The following is a 23,839-nucleotide window of genomic DNA, read 5'->3' on the forward strand; positions in this document are numbered from 1 at the left end:
GTATAACAATAACATAACAATTTATGATATATGCTTGTTTCGAACCAAATACCACAAAAAATTAGAAGATAGGTTCCAAATCATAACATATTGAGAAAGTGGCACATATATATAATAACTTAAGTAAGTAGTAACATATATAACACTAACATATGTAAGAAGAAAATGTATTAAAAAAATATACATAACACTAACATGTATAACAATTTAGTAACATACATAATAGTAAAATTCACACACAATTGGTAATTTAAACCACAAAATTGACTGAAGAATTCAAATAATAGTACAACATTATTTCATAGTATCTATTTCTTTACTATACGGTTTGGTTCGAACGATTCCTATAGATTCAAAACCGTAAACCGAACTTAAACAGTTCCTTTAAAAGAGAAACTGAACAGAACCATGTTTTGTGGTTTGGTTTGGTTCGGTCCGTCAGTTTCACAAATTTAAATCACAATCATTTACATACTTATAGGTAACTGCGCACAAGTTTTTCTTGGGCTTTTCTATTCACCATTCGATACAGCGGGTATTCGTAGGTTTCCAACATTATCAATGAATTCCTAATTTTTTTACTTAACCATATAGGTTATTGGATAGTTGGGTGTGTGCACCACCAGATTCAAAAATACAATTTCAATAATTCAAATTCAACAACTCTTTCTAACATTGAAGAGTATTCATGAAAACTCAATTGTTCATATAAATTTTTAAATTTAAACTATTTTCAAAATATTAAGTCTTCAACAAAATGAAAATTCATCAAAATAAATTTTTTTTTGTAGATCCTAAGGTATGTCAATAGGATTTTTGCATAATACATTAGTTACTCATTATTTTTATATTAATTGATCGATAACTAAGTATTAACTCAAATTCACGTACATGGAAAAACTAAAGTGATTGAAAAAAGGTTTCAAGAAACAAAGGCATCAATGACCTCCTCCTACAAGGGACAAAGGGAAATCATCTGTCCAAGTACTGAAAAAACATCCAAAATGAAGTCTAAAAAAATCAATCCTAGTTATGAGCCGATTATTACCCTACATAGGAACAAAGTAGGATATATGGTCTAGGTACGTGAAAACTTAAGAGGTGCAAATTTTGCAATCTTCTTAAAGATGAATTTAGAAGGCATATGAGCATTGTTATTAAACTCGGATCGGTCAATGAATCAGTCAGGGTATTGGGTCAATAAGTCATTGGTTCAATCAGTGGGTCAATGGTTGGACCGATTAACTCAGTTTGCATTAAAATTCTAAATATTTCATAATATTACGTAACAATATTTAATAATGGTATACTCAAAATTTTAAAAAATTATCATGCATAATTAAACAACAAGAAAAGAACATTTTACTACTATAAAATGACACAAGTAAGTTGATAACATCATCAAGCAACATATGAATTATGTTTTAACTGCAACAAAAACATACAATAACTTTAAAATTTAATTAAACAATGAAGATTTTGTTATAATGTAAACTAACTAATGACAAACATAACTACAAATAAGTTAAAAGTACTTGTTTTTACATTGAAAACGACAACAATTTGGTTGTTTTTAAAAGAAAACATTTTTTGATTGACTCGGCCATTCAACCGGTCTGGGCACCCAAGTCACTAGTTTTAGACTTAAACTGACCAAGTCAACCCGATTTGATACAAAACTGATTAAGAGATTTGGACCGATTAGATGTCTGGTTCATAGTTAAACCGGTCAGATCGGCCGGTTCGAGCCGAATTTTATACACCGCATGAGAGGTAATATTGAAATTAATATAATGATGATGAGGTTATCTTTGGGTGTAGCACATAAGATTCCCTTTGTTTAATTGAACCCAACGAAATTGTTTAGCATGAATAGTTAAGTTCCTATGTTATTTGCATATACATGAGATACTTTAATTTTTATATTTTAGACCTTTTCATTTTAACATTGGTGATACTATTATAATACTCCGGTTTTGCAACTAAGAACTTATGACTTTAGACTTTATTACAAAAATATGATGAAAATTATAGAAAGCTAATCTCAAATAAATCAATGTAAAATTAAAACCTTTTAACTGCCAAATTTAGCATGTAGAAATATCCAATATTATCTCAACTAAAAAAACTGGCCATTGCATTCATAACATCAAAGCTCAAAACTATGACCTATATATTTATATCTTTTGAATTATGAAACTTTACAAAACCACTAATATAATCTTATCAATGTTAATTATAGAAACATCATATGTGAAAAATGAATTATTCATGAATGTTTTTCATAAAATGTGACTTCTAAAAATCCAATTCACAAATACCAAGGATTTTTCTTATATTAGAGTCATTAATTCCATATAAACAAAATACTTAACTATAGCTTAAGTTCTTCTAGTCTATATATCTATAAATATATATTCATAGTGTAACTACAACACACCCAAACAAATATATAGTATAGATAAAAGAAAAGACAGAGGAGGTTTTATTATAGCGCTGGTGTTAATAACTTTAATTTTTTCTATTTTAGATTTTTCATTTCAACATTAGTGTTATTATAGTGCTGGTAATTAATTAGTATATTTATTTTTTATGCATTTATCTGAAAATTTTGTGAAAAAACAAAAGCTAGTGGTGTTCTTATTCACGTAAAGAATATCCTTTTTAATAAATGATAGAACCCTTGATGGAAAAAGGGAGACAAGTGGAATATATAGTGATATTGTTTAAGAAAATACATATAAATAATTATTTCTTTCACCTAATAATATTGGGTGAGAATTTTTGTTGTAAATTAAACAAAATTTATATTGTATAAAATTTGATATGCTTATCATTTGCTAACTCAATATTTTTGTAGGTATTATTGGTTTTTATCATCACTAATCTCATTGAAAAAAAAAATATACTATTTAAATTTATTGGTTGATGACAATACGAATAAGTACCTCAACATGAATGAAATACTCACTAGGCAAGTATTGTGTTTGAACTATAAAATTTTATACCTATTAAGTTCTTACAGTAAAGAAATATATTATTATTTGGATAATAAAGTTTACTACTATCTCTTTTATAGGGTCTACAAATTTACATAACAAAAATTCACTCCAAATTAAAGCTACTTCAAACAGTATCAAATGAATTCAATTAGAGTATTTGCACAAACTTCAAGCAAATGTATATAATTAAAGCGTTAAAAAATAATTTTATTTTGGTTTTAATTATAATGATCATTCTAAAACAATTCGAATGATTGCGATTATTATGTGATATACTTTATAAATGAGAATATATTGTATAATGCTAAAACAACATGCTATCAACGACATTATGTGATGTCAAATGCTTGACATACATGAGGATATGAGTACACAAATAAGAGAAGAATGAGTTAACTATGTCTTCCATATTGTATAATTAAATAAATTAGCATTATTTTTGTCACTATTGTATGAATTTATGATTGGCATTTTATAATTGTAAAGGAAAAGCGTAGACAAAGTAACAATAGCTGGATTTTCGATAGTAGTTCCGGATCTTCTATACAATTGTATTGTTTTGGCTATGTTTGTTATATAATATAATGATACTATTGTTTTAGTGATGTTTTTTATATAATGGAATTGTTTGTTGTGTTGATGTAACAAACACTAATGTTAATATAATTGTATTAAATTAAAGTAGGTTTTTAAAGTGGTAAAATATCGTGGGCATAATGAAAACGATAGAGAATCAACAATGTTTGCTTAAGAAATCGTAGTTGTTGCCCAAGTAAACATCGTAGATTTATAATATGTGACAATGCTTTTTGAGGCAAATGATGTTGTATATAGCAAATTCAACAACGTTTTTTCAAAAAAAAAAAAAAAAATTATTGCTGTTAAATTTCCATTTTCTACAATATTATAGAAATTTAGCAAGCGTGTTATTTGAGAAATCTTTCTTGAGACAACTTATTGAAGCATTATTAGAAATTTGGAGATAAAAGAGAAGGGGGAAAGTTTTGCACAATAAGACGTAAAGTTTATTGCTTAAGCAATTAACTTGTCGTATTACGTTAAATCTTAGGTTAAATTATAATTTTGATACCTTATCTTATTTAATTTAGCCCTCAAAATTGCTTATATTTCCAGGGATTAAAATCACATTTAAGCAAAAAAAAGATGTGTCAATTTAATCCTATATCTTTATAATATTTGTCAAATTTAAACCTTCGTCATAATATTGTTAGGATTTTGTAGGAATATATCAAGTTATATATAGTTGCATATCTTTTCTGAAAGTCTTGTTTTTTTTCATTTGAATTTAGAGTATTATAGTGATGAAAACAATAAAGATTGACAAATGATGAAGATGAATACGGTAGATATAAGAGAGAAAGAAAAGCTGGTGAAAATATTCAATTTTAAGGATAAATCCCAATCTCTATTAACACAAAACAAAATGCATAATACCTATAATTTCATCTTTTTTTTATGGGCATGTTAGTATTTTGTTATACATGAGACTCTACCTCAACTTTTTTCACCCCGACTATCAAACCACTTTATAATTTCCCTTTTTGTTGATGATGAGAATCGAACCCACAACCTCGTATACTCTATTTCTTAAGTCCCCCTCTTCACTAAGGGTGAAAACAGGTCAGGTCAGGTCTGACTTTGCCTTAAACAGGCCTAGCCTATATAGCACATAGGAGTCTGGGTCTGGTCTGTTAGCCTGTTTAAAAAAAATTCAAAGCCTAGGTCTGACCTGTTTAAAAGCATGGCCTGGCCTGTTAGCCTGTTTAAAGGCCTATTATACTATATGCTCGTGATATAAGCTACCATGTCTACATTTTAATAGACTTATAGGCTTATTTTTAGTTAGGCCCATCTAATTCTAATAATTAAATTATATTTTTTTATACATTTTTATATTAATATTACACATATATAATAATATTGCTTATATTAAAATAGTATAATTTCAACATTCTTATATAATATAACTAAATATGTCGGTCTGTTAGGCTTTATAGGCATTTTAGGTGGCTTAAAGCCTGGCATGTTAAGCTAAACATGCTTTTTAGAAAGCCTGAGTCTGGCCTTTTCGTGAAAAAAGTCTGGCCTGACCTAACCTATTATAGACCAGATAATAGGCCCCTGATAGACGACCTGGCCTGTTTCCACCTTTACTCTTCACGGAGTCTTACCTATATTTCATCCTTACAAGTGAAGTTAGGGGCAAACTCTATTATACACTTACAAACTGTAGCGAACTAACAATTTGTCGGTGTTATATGAAAATATCTTCTGTAGATAAGAGATACTGAACTTAGAACCACAACTTCTCTACTGCATTTTAAACCACATATATATAGAAAAGGATATATACATTAACGATAGCATAAGAGTTTTTTACATTGTCATTGTATCCTTCATCATTTATTTTCAATTATTATTAACTCTTCAAAAAAAAAAAAGTAATTCAAATAAAGTATGAATGATAAACTGACTGCGTATAAATCTTTACACTGTAGTGGATTGATTTTAACACTCATATATATAGCTTATGCTTTTGCATTAGAAGTGATTAAAATGGGAGAGAGAAAGTTGAACTTCAAAGACAAAAGATGGTCACTGCATGGCATGACAGCTCTAGTAACAGGAGGAACTAGAGGCATTGGGTTTGTTATCTTATCTATAATTGTTGCAAACAATTTCTACTTTTGATTTTAATTTCTTAATTAATCACTTTTTTGTATTGATTGTGATTATTATTAGTCATGCAATTGTGGAAGAGTTAGCAGAATTTGGAGCAGCTGTTCATATATGTGCACGTAACCAAACAGATATTGATAAATGTTTAAAAGAGTGGAAAGACAAAGGATTTAATGTTACAGGATCAATATGTGATGTTCTTTATAGTCACCAACGTCAAAATTTAATGGAAACTGTTGCCTCCATTTTTCATGGAAAACTCAACATTCTAGTAAGCAAATAACATACTTTTATATATTCTCCATATACATTAGATTTTATGAAGAGAATAATATATCTCATCATATCAGGATATAACTTATTTCCTCTAGTCAGTAAAAATATGATATGTGTGCTATTTTGTTTATTTAAAAAAATAGTTTTATAAAAAATGATGAAACATGACACATGTCATGATTTCACTGGCAAAAGGAGATAACTTATCTCCTTATACCACGAGATACTTCATTCCCTTTTTATCAATCTAATTTTGGTTTCAACTGTATTTGGATACTTCGATGAATAATGCTACAATTCTATCTAGAAAAAGTCATAGAATTTTATCATAAGTTACTAAAATTAAAGGAAGATTTTGTTTGTGGTTTGAAAAATTAAAGTAAAGCCTTATTTAAAGAAGTTAATTTGAATAAGTCTACGAGTGCCTTATTTCTAAGTACACAGTGCTTGGATTTAAATATGCACCTTAACTTATTATATATAACTTCTCTCTAGTTTGAAGCCTTTTATCTCTATCCACATTTTTTCTCAACAATTGTTTCTCTCTAAATTTTTTTTAAGTATTCTAAACCTATATATATATATATATATATATATATATATATATATATATATATATATATATATATATATATATATATATATATATATATATATATATATATATATATATATATATATATATATATATATATATATATATATATATATATATATATATATAGGTTTAGAATACTTAAAAAAAATTTAGAGAGAAACAATTGTTGAGAAAAAATGTGGATAGAGATAAAAGGCTTCAAACTAGAGAGAAGTTATATATAATAAGTTAAGGTGCATATTTAAATCCAAGCACTGTGTACTCTTACTCGCTCACTCAGTTTGAGTCGGTCATAATCAGGCCTGAATAGGATCAGGCTTCATCCGGTCTAGAGTCGAGTTCAGGTTAAAAAATTAGACACAAACAATATTTAGAGCTAAGTAAGGGACAAACATGACTCGACACATGATCACTCACTTATAATGTTTGTATATATCTCTATTCAATTGTGTATAGAGTAATAAAATCTTTTTGTTTGAAAATCGTTGATTCTCTAATTTTTCATCACATATACATGATTAAATATATATATTATATCATTTTATATGTTAAGAATCACTCCCAATAGATAGGTATGTCAAATGCACTTTATTGTCTTTAAAAATGCAACGGTCTAAAAGAACTCATTGGTTGTATTTTGGATTTTAAAAATGTAAAATAAAATAAAATAAACACCTTCATTTTCAATTGTATTAAAATATTAGGCATCATACTCAATAATTTTAGGAATTGTTGGTCCATTTAAATTATTTCACATCACAACGATCAATTTTAAAGAAATCTAATAAACATCATACTTTAAAAATGTAAAATAGTAAAAAAAATCTCACTGATTGTATTTTGGAATTTAAAAATGTAAATTAAAATAAAATAAACACCTACATCAATTGCATTAAAATATTAGGCATCATACTTTAATAATTGCTAATCATGCACAACATTACATAACCATATTTGATTCCAAACTTGTTTTCTCCTCTAATGCATAGGGATCTGTTGTTCCTAACCATCTCTCTAACCATATATTTGGCCAATCACAATGAAACAAAATTGATAAAATTATGAATATTTAATTTTTTTAATTGGCGTGCCATAATAGGATTGGTCTCGGACAAGGTTTGAGACAAGGTTTAGGACAACAGATCCTTATCCTCCTTTAATATGATGCCTCATCCAAATTCACAAAGGTGCAGAAAGTTTTTAGTGTTCACATTAAAATTAACAGCTAAGATTAGAAGCTTATGCGGCAACCCACGTGCCAATTTTATATTGTCATTACATTAACCACTATTCATTTTCATTCATAAATTTTTACGATGTCAATACATGAATATTACACTCTTATAGATATCATCACCCAAATAAACTTTTAGAATTTTTTTCTAACAATTTTTTTTCTATTAGGTAAATAATGCAGCTATAGCAACACCTAAGAACATCCTAGATCATAGTGGTGTGACATAGCAACTATAATGGGTACAAATTTTGAGTCTGGTTACCATTTATGTCAACTTGCATACCCATTTCTTAAAGCATCTGGGTATGGAAGCATAGTATTCATTTCTTCAATTTCAAGTTTCAAAGCTTTTCCTCTTCTATCTGTCTATGCTGCATCTAAAGGTATTTTTAATTCATTTTCATCATTACTTATAAATTGGAATCTAGAGTGATAAGTTTAAGTTAAATGACCCTAAGTGTATAATTAATCAATTATTATATATAATTTTATTCAGGAGCAATGAATCAATTTACCAAGAATTTGGCTTTGGAATGGGCAAAGGATAATATTCGTGCAAATGCTGTAGCACCTGGATATGTTAAGACTTTCCTTTTGGATAATTTCTTGGTATGCATTTTTTTCATTTAAGTTTATCTAAGCATGTCAACATTGAATTCCATTCCTCATTTTTTTGTTAGAATAATGGAAAATGATATATCCTCCTACTATATCCTCCTACTATATCTTCATACCCACAAGAAGATGACATGTGTCACAATAAGATATTTTAATTATTAATGATTGGTTTACAAGTGACATGTGTCACTTTTTTGTGGGTAAGGGGATTAGTAGGAGGATGTAGCAATGCTCTAGAATAACGTGTTCTAATTAAGTCCCAACCGGGCCAAAGTCACCCCAAAAAGAGGTAGTTATGCCCAATTATCCTAACATCTATTACTTTCCCTTGGAGGCCCATGAATAAATATTAAGCATGTATTACATATTTCATAAGTGTTGTGAGAACGAGACTAGACTTGATGGTCGGACCAGTTCGATCTCTGATCGACTTTGAAAACAACTCTGCTTTATAGTCTTAATCGAATGAGGGGTTGGACCATTTTCAACCCGAGAAATTCTGATCTGACTGTGTTAAACCTAATTAAGCCCAATAATCCAGGAAGTAAACAAGACGTTTCCCTTAAAATTTAAAAAAAATGAAAACTATTCAAATATTATTTGTTTTATTCCGATCCAAAATAACAGTGAGATATTTCTTCAATATAATTATACATAATTATTAATTACATAAAATTTTGTATTTATATATAATTATATATTTATAGATAAAAATGATTAATTATATATAAAATCACATGATTCGACCAAACGATTTAACTGTTTGAACCGATTAAACTTAATACGGAACATGTTCCAATTTGATGTACAATCCGAGTTTCACAACATTGTTTCGTATCCTGTTATTAATTTTGCATTCGGGCTCATAATATAGATATTATTTATCTTGTGTTATAGAATGCTACTGGAACACATAGTGTTGTGGATGAATTGAAGGCTAAGACACCAGTTGGTCATATTGGAGAACCTAAAGAGATATCTTCATTGGTTGCTTTTCTTTGTCTTCCAGCTGCATCATACATCAATGGACAAATTATAACTGCTGATGGGGGTTTCACAATTTAAATTATTGTCTTGTTAATTTTAAATAAAAGCATATTGTTAAGTTTGCACCATTGACACAAATAATATTACAAAACAAAGTGTTCATCATGATTTGCAAAACCTCCACCATGTGAGAGGACAAAAATGGTGCCAATTTGTAATCACAAATAATTGAAACAATAATATTTAATCTATTATATTGTTGAAACAATAATATTTAATCTTTGAAAAAGAAGAACAAGGAAAAGAATTCAAGTGAAGTAAAAGATAATCAGGCTATAACTTCAATGCTATTATTTACTACTGCATCATTGATATATAGTATAAAATTAATATTGTTTTGAATTAAGTTTTTAATCAAAATTCAAATAAGTTGAGTATCTCTTGCCTATTATAAAATTATTCAACATCTAAAATGAACTAATTAAAGCAAAATTTGTTAAAGTGACATCTTTTGAATAGTGTTCATAGTAAATGTTGCATGTTAGTATGTATATATCCATGCAAGTATAATCAAGCTTTTGGAAGAATATACATATACTAGTTGGGTGACATATGATGAAGATCATGCTTCCACAAGTGGGTGATGGATCTTCACCCTTGGTGGAGGTGCAATTTCTTGGGGTTCAAAGAAACAAAGTTGCATAGTCGACTCCACCATGAGTGCATAATTTATTGCTCTGACTGAAAATAGCAAAGAAGTTGAATGACTAAGAAACTTATTGTATGAGATACATATTTGACCAAAGCAAATGACATAAGTATCTATACATTGTATAATCACTTTACACATTCAAAAGCATATAACTAAGTGTATAATGGAATATCTACACATATTGGTTTAAGGCATAATTATGTATGGAATTAATTGCAAATGGAGTAATCTCCATATTGTTCATTAGAACTGAAAAGAATCTTTTTGACAAAAGGTCTAACAAAAGATATGGTGTTGAAAAACATCATTGGGGATAAAACTCAAGCTCATGTCTAATTGGTCACCAATATTGTTAACTCAACTCACACTTGAGTAGCATCAAGTTTTGAGTTCAATGATGAAAAACACTATAGAGTGATTGCAAGTACTTGACTATAGACACATCCCAAGTGGTAAAAGTACTTGGACCATAAGGACAAAGTTGGAAGGTTGAGTTTTACTCTTAATGGACATATAGCAAGAATTTGCTGGAATGCTTATTATGGGTGCATTTCTAATATAGTCTACCTATATGAGAATGAAGTTGGGCTGCTTCATAAAGTTAAAGGGCTTGACTCTTAAATTCTCATGAAAAGGGTATGTGACACAAGGCCTTATCAAATGTGTCATATTTATAATTCTTTCAAGAGTACCGAGATTTCATGTGTGAGTTGTGCACGCTTATTCTAATAAATAGTTGATTCAAAGCTTGTCTACCAATTTTATTCGGAGTAAGTGGAACTCATAACTTACTAAGTAATGATTAAATTGTAAGATACCATTATCTGAAACCATAATATTTCCAGATTTTTGAGATTTCTTATATTTTGAAAATGGTGGGGGATTGTGAGAGATATTTCCAAATTTTCCAATCTAAGAAATTATCCTCCATTTCTCTAATGCATGAGAGAAGTGTAGAAAACATAAGTTTGTAAAATATTATTAAAAGTTACACTTATTGTGTTTGTGCAAAACATATCAAGGTTTTCCAAATTATTCTGAAGGGGATTCACTGTTCATCCCATTTGCATCCAATATACTTAAATTGGTGGGGGCGAATCGAACCTAAAGGTTAGTGTGGTAACACACACTTTAGAGGTTTTACGTGCATATCTATCAACTATTTGTTTGTTCAAATAAATATTGCACTATATTCCCAACAATTCAAGTTTTTCTCACATATGTTTGTCCAAGGTCTTGATATGTGATATTGGTACCAATTACTACATATACTATGTGTTGAATCCAATGGCCTATGACATGAGGCCGCATGTCCAGCATATCCAATAGATAGGTCATAGGAGGGGTAAGGTAAGGCAGTATAATAAAGGCTCTTTTGGGTGCTGTGGACACAGTGATAATAAGCTCGAGTAAGGATCATCTCCATTAATGGAGAGGCAAATATCACATAATAACACACAAAATAATATGTAATAACACTTTTATCCTTGTTCAATAAGCTCATACCCTACAATGACATGTGTGCAACAACCACTTGCCTCTCCATTAATGGAAATGATCATTGTTCAATAAGCTCATACCCTACAATGACATGTATGCAACACATTGTTAAGATCATCTCCATTAATGGAGAGACAAGTACTACAAAAACAAAGAAAACAATAACATGATAAGACATTTTTATCCTTTTATATGCAATGAAATAACATTTTGTCATTGAAAACACATGTAAAATCATATATTTGTCTCTCCATTAATGGAGAGGATCCTTGTTCATGGTTAACGAAAATGGATCCTCTCCATTACTGGAGGGTCTAGTACCACATAAAATTATGACATGTGGCTTTAAAAGAATTTGAATGATTAGATTTCAAAATATTTTTAAACAAAAAATATTATAAATGATAAAATTAAATCTGGGTCTCACATTCCAGTATTGGACCCTCCAATATCAGAGAGGATCCCAGCCCATGGTTAACATATTTAATGATGTTCCCATACTAAATTTTAATTGAACACAAAACATAATTCTTGGTGACTTTTAGAATATGTTATAAGGGTAAGTTCGGAAAGTAATCAAAATCTTGGCTTTGAGCCCATTGTTTATACTGGGTTAGCACTCTTATGAATTAGGTATACAATTCTTTGCTAAACAAAACTAAAAAAGAATTTCAAATTTATGACTTCCATACAACTTTTTTACTTTATGTGTTAAAAGTTCACTACCTTCGAACTTCAAGCTTCATAAAGGAGATTAATAGGGATGACAACGGGCACGGGCGGGCACGGATAGTAGCTACCCGCTACCCGTTTTAAAATAGAAGAGTAATACCCATACCAGCCCGTACCCGTACGGGTAACCGTGAGCGGGTATTTACGGGTAGTTCTGGGTACCCCGGGTAGAATGGGTACCCGCGGGTTTCCTCTATTATAAATAATTTTTAATTTTTTTACTTCTATTGTGTTTCAAATAACATGAAACTTAATTATTTTTGTACATTTTGATTAAATATTTTGCTAAAATGCTAAATTTATTGGCGGTTTCCATTTGTGTGATTTTTTGTTCTCATTTTTTAACAAAAAATATATATTTTCTTTGTAAAACATGTGTGTTTCTATACTTTCTATACATGTAATAATATTTGTAGGGTGTTTCACCACCAAACTCATTAAAATATGTAAACAAAGTAAAAGGAAAAAATATACATAGTGTAATAAATGTTAGAATAATGTATTTTTTATTTTAATTAAATATAATATATTAATCATCTAAATAACAGATGCCCGCGGGTACGGGTACCATAATACCCGTACCCGCCCGTATGTACTACGGGTATTTTTAAAAACCTGTTTATAATACCCTCGAGTACCCGTTTGTGACCCGTACCCGTGCCCGTACGGGTTTTACCCGCGGGTACGGGTTTTTTTGCCATCCCTAGAGATTACAAGTGATCAAAAAATGTGATTAAAAAAAATTTTGATCACCTAATTTTATCAGGCATATTATCCTCACATACTTTTAATAAATAAAATAAAGGCTAAAAATACATAATAAAACATGTGACCAATTTAAAAAAACTTAAATCATTGCAGAATTTATTTTATCAAAATTTGTAACAACAATAAATTAAGGATCACAATTTAAAAATAAATCAAACAAATTAAATATAATTTTGATGTAAATATGATAATTTTATAATAATGCAAATCAATTGGATTAAATCAATGAGAGTAAATGTATTCTGATTTTATTTCAAATTTCCTACTCAATTTTCATTTTATTTATAAATAAAAGACTCAACAATGAGAGCAAATGTATTCTGACTTAAATTATAATTATTGGCTCAAAAATGCTGATTTGCCATTTCAAAATCAAATTTCCTACTCAATTTTTGTTTTAGTTTTTACATAGAAATAAAAGGATTTTAAACAACTTAATGAATTTTAAATGATTTATTGAGTAATTATTAACTTAATAATGATGAGATGTAAAAAAAAATACATGTGTTGAAAACCCCTATGAATAGAAGGAAAATACATTCATTTGCGAATTGAGTTTTAGAAGGAAAAGAAAAACTTCAGAGTTATCTCACAAATGTATTTCATGTCTCTCAATTCTTTCTTCTAGAGGTGGCAATTGGATGAGTTTGGATAAATTTGGATTTGGATCATAATGGGTGGATAGAAAACTATTCATCAATCCATATAAACTATTACATCACATTTTTAAATTATCCAATCCATCCATCTAATGGATTCCAATCCATCCATTCTATATGTGTATCTCTTTTAATGGATTGGATGGAATAATATTCAACCCATTTTTAACTTGAACAAAACAATTTTAATAAAGCAATTTGAAGAAAAAAAGTTCTTTTAAAATTATTATTTAATGAATCATTTTGAAATATCAATTTTAAAAAAAATTAAAAATTATTTTTTAAAAAAATTTAAAAAGTGTTTTTTTTTAAATTATTCTTAAAAAGTGATTTTTTTTAAAACATATTTTAAAAAATAATTTTCTTAACAAACACTTTTAAAAATTATTTTTTTGATAAGCACTTTTAAAAAAGTGAATTTGTGAAGTTTTTTTATAAGCACTCTTATTGACAAGAATATCTGGTGCAACATAATTGGTATGGGTGTAAAAGTTCGGTTCGATTTTTGACTCAATTTAGTGACCGAACTTAACACAAAGATACGGTTCGGTTTTACTCGATTAACCGCAAATTTTATTTAGGCACCAAACTGAACCATTCATTAACGGTTCAGTTTTTTAACTTATTTAAAGAAAATACTTTAAGAAATAGATGAACAAAATTTGCAAGGTATATAATCAACTAAATGAATACTAAACACATCAATATTAAAGTATTTAATACTCTTTCTAGTAAAACAATAATAATTCAACATCTCAACGCACTACAAACTTGAAATTTTAGTCCACAAAATCTTCGACAATGTCCAACAAAATTTAAGAATGACAAACTTGGTACTAATATTTTAGCCCAATAGTAACACCTAATACTCCACATCATTAGTAATATCCTCAAGTTCTTTCTTTATTTTCTTTTAGTTCCTTAATTTCTTTATTTAATTAATTTCATTTATGAATATTGATAAAATGTATACTAGTTTTTTAGTTTTCTTTCTATCTTCTCAATGGATAATAGAGATAATAAATATTTAGGTTTATTTGCTAATTAATTTTTTCTATTTGTGTCTTATTTATAGCCTATATGTATTAATAATTCTAAATTCTTAACCATATTTTATCGCTTAACTTTAAAGCTTAACCATTCAAATATAAAATAAAATTATTTTTTAATATGCGGTTTGGTTCTAACGGTTCCAAAATTATAAGACCGTGAACCGAACCAAACTGAAATGGTTCTAAATAAAAAAAACTGAACCAAACCACGGAACCGAACCGCAGAGCTGAACTGAACCGAACCGCATTTTATGGTTTGGTTCGGTTTCATCGGTTTCAGGTTGAAACTGGAACCGCTTACACTCCTAATAATTGAGACTTCCATAAGTTATATGCAACAGTTCATCATCCTGAAATATTTCATTTTCTTATTATATTATCACATTAGTCAATAAAAAAATGATATATTTATACTTTGCATTAAGATGTTGCGGTAAAGCACTAAGGCCGAAATCGTTTATACTTTTTTGATAAGCACTTTTTAAAATCACAATTGCAATTTTCAAATTTTGTAAAATGTGTGGAATTGTGCTTGTGAGAGACTTTTTATATTAATATTGAATTAATTGAAAAAAAATTGTTTTTATTTTTATTTTTTTGGATGGATTGTGTATACATCCAAATGGATATACCCATGGATATCTATTAGATATAATGGATGGATTTGAATCCATCCATTATCAACATTATCCATTTAAATCCATTAATTCTAACGGATGGATTTGGATAGATTTTGGATTATGGATAATTTTGCCACCCCTACTTCCTTCCCTTCTAAATTTCAACTCACAAACATACCCTAAAAGCGATAGAAAAACATCAAAATTTGTGCATCTTCTCTTCCTGTGAAAAAATTAAGCCTCAATCATGCTCCATTCGCCTATTAGCAGCGCGGGCAGAGCCGCCGACTATAGATCCACATTTGGTCAACATAGTTGACAATGGAAATTAGTATTGATAATTTGGGTCATCATATCTATATTCATGTAATGTTCGCTTAAATTAAGGTGGAAATGAACATGACCATATTTAAATAAGGTATGAAATATTATGTCTTATCTGTTGTGAACATGAGCCAAGCAGATTTGGAGTCGCCCAATCTATAATTAAAAAAATAATATACAAATGTAATAATTACATTCAAATTACAATGGCACAACAATATAAACAATATATATATATATAAATGTTCTGCAAATTTAATTGCAATTGATGACACATATATAGATGATATTCTGCAATATAATATACATATGAGTTTGTGGGGCACAGATCAACAACTACTTAGTTGTTTTGGAATATCATTTAGAGGAAAGAAAAGCATTTCGCAATCCATGATCCAATAACCATTGCAATATTTTATTTGTAAAGAAAAGCATAAAACAAAATTTCTGATTTTGGAGCCAGAAAACAAGAGAATGCAAAATAAAACAAAATTTGTAATTCTACAAATAAGAACATAGTCTGATTGTAACAGACTACTAAACTGAATTATTACATTTTGACCTAACCAAAATTCAAGAGAGAGGTCTACCAAAACTTGTTTTTTTTACATATATTTTGTTAACCGATAAATAGGAACTATTTTTTCGACCATACTAATTCTAAAAAATTCAAATGTGGATCAAATTAATCATTTTAGCAAATTTTATCATACTTGTAGGGACTAATTTGAAAATTTTGCATACCATTTTAGATTTTTCAATTTTTAAGACATGATCAAAACATATAAATGACTAAAATGAGTATTTACTCTTCTTTTTACATATATTTTCATTGCATCACATCATTAGTAATTATTAGGTTGGCTATTTCTTATCTCTCAGCTCAACACTTTACATCAAAAAAAATGATGGGGAGGAATATCATTTTTCAATATTCATGGACAAAAACAAAAGAGTAAATATACATTTCAGTCCGTTGTGTTTTCAACCTTATAAATTTAGTCTCTCAAAAATTGAAAAACTCAAAATGGTTCTAAAAAATTTCAAATGTTGGGTCAAATTAGTTATTTTTTAAAGTTAAATCAATCTCCATCATATGTTGTAAAGGATGCTAGAAGGCACTAATTTAACTCAAACTGGTTCCAAATTTTTTTAAATGTTGTCTCAAATTAGTCATTTTTAGGGTTAAATTAGTCTCAATTAGATATTGTAAAATATGCTAAAACACAAATTTGACCCCATTTGATATTTTTGGCGACCATTTCAGGTTTTTCATTTTTTGAGGATCAAACTAATAATATAAAAAAATATGACAGACTAAAATGAGTATTTATTAAAAACAAAAATACCATTACACTGGTACTGACGGACAAACCTCCTATGATGCGTATTGTAACACATCAATTCTGACATGCGATCCTAAGCCCATGCATATACTAAGTGTGCCACCTAGAAGCTTAAATACTTCTATAGTATTTTATTCTTCGTAAAGAAGAGTCTTCCACGATTCGAACCCATGAACTCACGACAAATTTAGATAAATTTTTATATTTATTTTCTAATTGAGTATAATAACTTTAATCATAAATTATGTCCAATAGGGACGTGGACCCTAATGACGGTTCCACCTCATGAGTTCCACGGTACACACTCTCGCACCAGATAACAACAAACAATAGTCCATTACATTTCAGATTTGCGAATCAAAATAAGAAAAGAGAGAAGAAACGAAGAAAGAGAATTCAAAAGAGAAAGAGGAATTAGGAATATAGAGAAGAGATGAAGATCACAGCGTTGTTGGTGCTTAAATGCAATGGTGGTGATGGTTCAGATCCAGTGATTCTCGCTAACGCTTCCGATCTAAATCACTTCGGTTACTTTCAACGTTCTAGCGTTAGAGAATTCATTGTTTTCGTTGCTCGAACCGTCGCGAAACGAACCCCTACGGGTCAGCGTCAATCTGTTCAGCACGAAGGTTTATTATATTTTCTTTTTTATCTATTTATCACCTTCTGTTATTTTCTTCATTATATTTGGTTTTTATGTGTTATTTATTTTTCGTTTTAATTCATCTAGGTTCAATATTATGTATTCGTACATTTTATTTAATAAATAATAATGATAATTAGGAATAATTGTTTTGATTTGTAATAATCATATTTGAATTAAGGATTCTGAGCTCTCCAAAACAGGGTTTCGGTGTTTGGCATCTTAAATGGTTTTCTCAGGCTGGAATCGAATTAGTTAGAGTTTAGAGGGATTTCTAGATACTGCGTGTTGGATTAGAAGAAAAAAATTGTTACATTTTAGTTGATAGATAATTTTTACCTCTTTTTGATAGGGTTTGAAATGAATGGATTCAGCAGAAAGTTGGAGTTTCTCCTATTGTAAAAAAGATAGTATAATTGAGCCTTAGGTGGTTTGAACATGTTGAAGGAAACAGTTAGAAGCCCTGAAAATAGATCAAATGAATGTTAGACTAATTTCTAGAGAAGAGGGAGACCGAGAAAAAAAATAGGCGAAAGGATTATGAAATATTTAGAGATCAATGCTTTGTGAATGAAAGTGATTTGTGATAGTGCATTATGGTGTTGTACGGTCCATGTAGCTGATCCCACCTAGTGGGATTAAGGCTTGGTTGTTTTTGTGGATATTTGATAATTTTTTTGTTTCCTTTTGCAGAGTACAAGGTGCATGCTTACAACACAAATGGCCTTTGTGCTGTGGGATTTATGGATGACCACTACCCAATTCGAAGCTCATTTTCTCTTCTCAATCAGGTGAGACGGTTGCTTGCTTCAGTGTTATTATATATTACATGAACTTGTCATGTTTGGGACCATTCTCATGGTAGTTTCGTGCATGTTATTACATGGACAGAAGATATAAAAATTGACACATGACAACAAAATTTCTTCATTGCATTTGTTGTTTGCTTCATTTTAAGTTTGTTGAGTGTAAATGGAGCCATCCAGTTCTGTGTTTAACTGTTTGAGTTCTGGACTATGGACCATTTTTCCTTGCAGACAAACACATTAGGCATATGTTGTTTATGAGAGTTCAAGGTAGCAGTGCCCTTGGTATTGCTAGGGATATTGTAGTTATGCGAGGGATCACATGTCTTAGTTATTTAGTTGATAATCATTCTCTTGAAAGAGGCTGATCTTGCTTCCGTTTTGTCACATGTCTTAGTTATTTAGTTGATAATCATTCTCTTGAAAGAGGCTGATCTTGCTTCCGTTTTTGTCACTGTTTACTGTCTTGGCATTGTACTAGTTCATATCGTTGTTCACTTTCATCATAGCTTTCGCTATTTTTCACTTCAACTACATTTTACTTCATATTTCCATCCAAAATTTGCCATTTTCAATCAACTTATTAGAACCCTTTCCAGAAATGGATTCAATTTTTATATTGTGTTCTTTTTCCTGCTATATTTATATTAATGACATCACCCAATTGGGAGTATTTGAACAGAAGATTTAATTTTTCATTATATGGGTAATAGAATTGGTATTCTAGATGGATATTGGGTTTTTCTTGTGGTTCAAACTGGTTCTGGTTAGAACCTGTTCTGTTTAGAACCTGTTCTGTTTCAGAACTGGTTTGAGACTTGTTCTAAACCAGAAAGAGGTTTTAAACAGGTCTTAAAATCTAACAGGTTCTGAACTTGATTATAAGAAAGAAAAAAAAACTGGTTTTGAACTGGGTTATAAATAAACTGAATTTGTTTAGCTGGAAATAAATGGCGTGGTATGAACAAACTGAACCATAAGAGTGGTTTGACACACCATGAACCTTAGTTGAAGTGTTGAACGTCTTTTGTCATGTGTGATTGTGTGTGTGCACTGTCTATGCTTTCTTGAAGAAAATACATATTACATTCTTGAATCAACTGAAATGATTAGTTCCTGAAAGTCATTTGTCTCCCTTTGGCTCAAATGTCTTTATTTTGGTTAGTGGCTGTGTGTATGTAAATTTATTCATCGTTGGTGGTGCAAGGGGGGCAAGGGGGGCAAGGGGGATAAGCATTGTGGTAATCAGATAAAGTATTTGGCTATTGATGTTAAGGAAGTTGAAGTGATTGAAATGAATGAAACTAATTAAAAGTCATATTAGAATAGTTTTATAGACTTAGAGATCAATGTTTTGTCAATGAACATGATTTACGATAGAGCATTATGACGTCGTTCGGTCCATGTAGCCGACCCCACCTAGTGGGATAAAGGCTTGATTATTATTGTTGTATTGGAGTCGTTTTTATAATGCATGGAATATGTGTGATTCATATAATTAATAATTTTTGTTTTATTAGATAGTGAACAAATATGATGTTTTGCAGGTGCTGGAGGAATATCAAAAAGGTTTTGGTGAGTCATGGAGAACTGTTCAGGCTGACAGCACTCAACCATGGCCCTATTTGAATGATGCTCTGACAAAATTCCAGGCATGTAAATACCTCTTATTCATTATATTAGCTTCATCTAGAGGAGAATTGTTCATATCTTTGTATAAAAATTATTGAATATTCTAATTCTAACTTCTTTTATGAAGTTTTTTCTTTCTACTAATCACTTCACAATCACATGATTACTTTTGACTCTAACTGCCCTTTTTACATGTTCCTGTAAACTCTTCAGGACCCTGCAGAGGCTGACAAGTTAATGAAAATCCAGAGGGAATTGGATGAAACAAAAATCATTCTTGTAAGTACTGAGACAGGGAATGCATTTCTTTATATTTGTAAAAAAGTAGATGGTTGCCCACATCTTTAGTTATAGACATTTTTGTTATGTGTCTGTTCAGTTTTGATTTCGTTTATGATATGCTTTTTATTTTTATAAACAAAATCTGTTTTTCATGAGAATGACGTCAATTTCCAAATACACCTGTAGATGATTTTGCCATGATCATGCAAGTCAAGCATCACTGTGATGGATCCAAATAAAATGCACTATTGCAAATTTACTCTGGAAACATTACATAATACCCCAACAAAGTTCAATCCATTTCCCCTTCAGCACATGAACATTATTTTGTAACACATAACCCACCTTAAACCATGGTAAAAAGAGTAAACCTATGTTACAAAATAAAGTTCATACAGGAAAAGGGAAAATGGAAAATACTTCAGGGAGTGATGTGTATTTACCTTGTCCCTTCTTCGGTCTTGCTGCTGATATGTTAGATTTAGATGATGTCTGTCAGCATGTCATCAATAATGCATTTGCTATTAATATCTTCTTTTCAAATATGCCGGGTTTTCTTATTAATATACATTTACTTGGCTATGCTAAATTTATTTTGTAGTCTTGATTTAGCAATTCTATGTGGGCCGTTTGTGTCCTTTTCTCATTCCCCCAAAAGTTTGCATGGACTGTTTTGGTTCTTTGTACAATTTTCTGATGCATAGATTTCTAAGAACCACATTACACATGTGGTAGAGTGTTAAGTCATGACTGTTTTTATTATTCTGTCTCACTTAATGATGACTATGCTTATACACAGCATAAGACCATCGATAGTGTGCTTGCACGAGGGGAGAGGCTGGACAGTTTAGTTGAGAAGAGTTCTGATCTCAGTGCAGCATCACAGGTACACTATGACAACTCTTATTTGACAAATTCTTATGTAGATTCATTGTTGAGGTATAATGACCTCAAGTTTCTCAACCATTCATCATATTCAATAGTCTAGGTTGATGCATTTTAACCTCTAAAGCACAAAATGTACTTTAGAGGAGCTACACCTGCTAAGTCAACGCTATCTTCGAATGAAACTTTTCTTCTTTACTTGTTCTTATAGATAATATATAAACTAGCCTAATATATACTTAGATTACAGTTGATTTCATCATATATTCTTTTGACAATAAAAAACAATGAACAAAAAATGGAATTTCATAGGTGTTTTTTTTATTCCTTACCTTTCTTGCCTTTGGTTAGTCTCTACTCTTGTCAAGACTTATTGGGTGCTTGTTCCCTTCATTTACACTTCCAGTAATTTCAATCCTTTCTTTTTCAATATTTACTTCGGTATTCATCAGTTTTTGGTTGCTGAATCAACAATTCTATTTATTGCAATTAAAGTAGTGTAACTTCTCTTAATTACTAAATTTTATTTCCCTCTAGTAAGTTTGCTGACACAAGAAACTAATGCTGGTGTTTGAAACAGATGTTCTACAAACAGGCCAAAAAAACCAATCAGTGTTGTACCATATTGTAACCTTTCAAAGACCATCATTATCCTCTGTTTTCTTGGTCAAATTCTGTGATGTCCCTTATATATGGTATTGAAGAAGGGAACTGAATATTAGCTAAAGGCTTTGCTGTGTTGGCAAATTAACATTCTCATTTGCATTGTCAGTGATTGTTATTGTGTTTCTTAATATTATATAGTATACATAACATAAGTTATTGTTTTGATAAAGCCATTCCATGTTAATCTGAACTTGGATATCTTCACTTGTGCTCATATATCATGGCTCTTTGTTTATTTATTTTAATGCTCCTCTCTATAAGTGTTTTCTTGCAAATTTATATATAGTTAGTTGATCCCGAGTATGGTATATCCTCGTACCAGGAGATAAATTATCTCCTCTAGCCAATAAAAATATGACATATGTATTGTTTTGTTTAGTTTTAGAAATATTTTTGTAGAAAATGATTAAATATGACACATGTCATGATTTCAGTGGTTGGAGGAGATAAGTTATTTCCTTATACAGAGTCTGGCTCCTCTCCATTACCGGAGAGGGCAATGCATATGTATAATTATGACACATGGCAATAACAAAAATTCAATGGTTCATATTTGTACTTTTTTATAAATTAATAATATTGAAAAACTGTCCCCTCTCTGGGACTTATGGTCCAGGACCAGAGAGGAATTAATTTCCTTTATTCTCTATGTAAAATTGCAGAATCTCATTCATGAATACTAGAGGTAACTGGAAAGCTTGGATTTAAGTACTTTACTATATACCTTGATTCTGAATTTCTGATACCATTTTGCAAATTGTAAATGGTAGTCTCTTTTTATAAACAAAGTTAATTAATTTCACACATATTAAGAAAATTAGTTTAAAGACAATTAAGTGTTTTGATTAGTAAAAAATATACAAACAGTTACAATTATTAAGCATGTGATGTTCAAATGCTTGCCTTGAACACTTCTTGGATCTACTTGTTGAATCAAGGATATGGTATTCATTATAAACAGATCGATCTCATTTTGGCATCACTCTTTGTCACCCTAATTGATTGTGGTCTCCTAGCTGCTATGCCTTAGTTTTCCCCTATGATTAAAACCATAAAGTTTTGGTGGTGATCCAATACCTTTTTTCCATCTATTTTCCAAGCCATGAGTGCTTAATTTACACTTTCCAACTTCATAAGTAGCAACAATACAATTCGTTTTAAGCATTTAGCAATATCATTTTAGTAGTCAGTTATTCGAGACATCGAGGAACAAAGGAAATGTCTACAACAATAACCAAACCTTAGTTTCAACTAAATGGGTCGATTACATGGATGAAATGATGCATAATATTCTAGTATTCTGATCTTAAATCGAAAAAAAAGTGTCACTTAGTGTATGAAACTTCAACTTATTAAGATATAAGGAAGGTTAGCTATAACTTTATTATCATAAAGTAACATTATCATTATGCCAAACTTTTTAATTGGTGAACAACAAAATGTGGTCCTAGCATTTGTCCCAAGCCATCTAATAATGTATGCTACTATACTAAAAGAATCCTATCATTATGTCATAACCAATACTTGACCATAATTAAAAATCAGACATTGAAGTAAACATTGGTAAGTCCTAATTTGATCTATAAATAACACTTAATTTTTATAGCATTTTACAACTAAATCATTAGAAAAATGCTCTCACATGATTATAAGATCAAATTATGGATTAAGTTTGCTCCAAAGTGGTTTTGTAGGTTGTGATAGACAAAAGAGCATGAAAATGCAAGTTGTTGAACTTATTTGGCCACACTCAGCGTCAGATTCACACCCAGCGAATTTGATACCCTATGTTTT

General features: G+C 29.9%; 2 protein-coding genes across 2 annotated transcripts; both read left to right on the forward strand.

The window, feature by feature from the left end:
• Window positions 5,543–9,674, forward strand: LOC109352600 (tropinone reductase homolog). The gene is given in 6 exon segments (XM_019594708.1): window positions 5,543–5,668; window positions 5,766–5,973; window positions 7,981–8,029; window positions 8,032–8,196; window positions 8,310–8,422; window positions 9,329–9,674. Coding segments are annotated over 6 exon segments (792 nt in total). The 5' UTR covers window positions 5,543–5,579; the 3' UTR covers window positions 9,497–9,674.
• On the forward strand, window positions 17,477–22,280 carry LOC109352601 (VAMP-like protein YKT61). Its single transcript, XM_019594709.1, has 6 exons — window positions 17,477–17,760; window positions 18,468–18,565; window positions 20,128–20,232; window positions 20,426–20,491; window positions 21,294–21,380; window positions 21,960–22,280. The coding sequence occupies exons 1-6, from the start codon at window positions 17,565–17,567 to the stop codon at window positions 22,008–22,010; spliced, it is 603 nt and encodes a 200-aa protein (XP_019450254.1). The 5' UTR covers window positions 17,477–17,564; the 3' UTR covers window positions 22,011–22,280.

This window comes from Lupinus angustifolius, chromosome LG07 (assembly GCF_001865875.1).
Source record: "Lupinus angustifolius cultivar Tanjil chromosome LG07, LupAngTanjil_v1.0, whole genome shotgun sequence".
Lineage (NCBI taxonomy): Eukaryota > Viridiplantae > Streptophyta > Magnoliopsida > Fabales > Fabaceae > Lupinus > Lupinus angustifolius.

Coding starts and splice junctions, on each gene's coding strand:
- LOC109352601 (XM_019594709.1), top strand. CDS start 17,565: ATGAAGATCACAGCGTTGTTGGTGCTTAAATGCAATGGTGGTGATGGT. Junction 17,761..18,467: donor TCAATCTGTTCAGCACGAAG/GTTTATTATATT, acceptor TTCCTTTTGCAG/AGTACAAGGTGCATGCTTAC. Junction 18,566..20,127: donor CATTTTCTCTTCTCAATCAG/GTGAGACGGTTG, acceptor GATGTTTTGCAG/GTGCTGGAGGAATATCAAAA.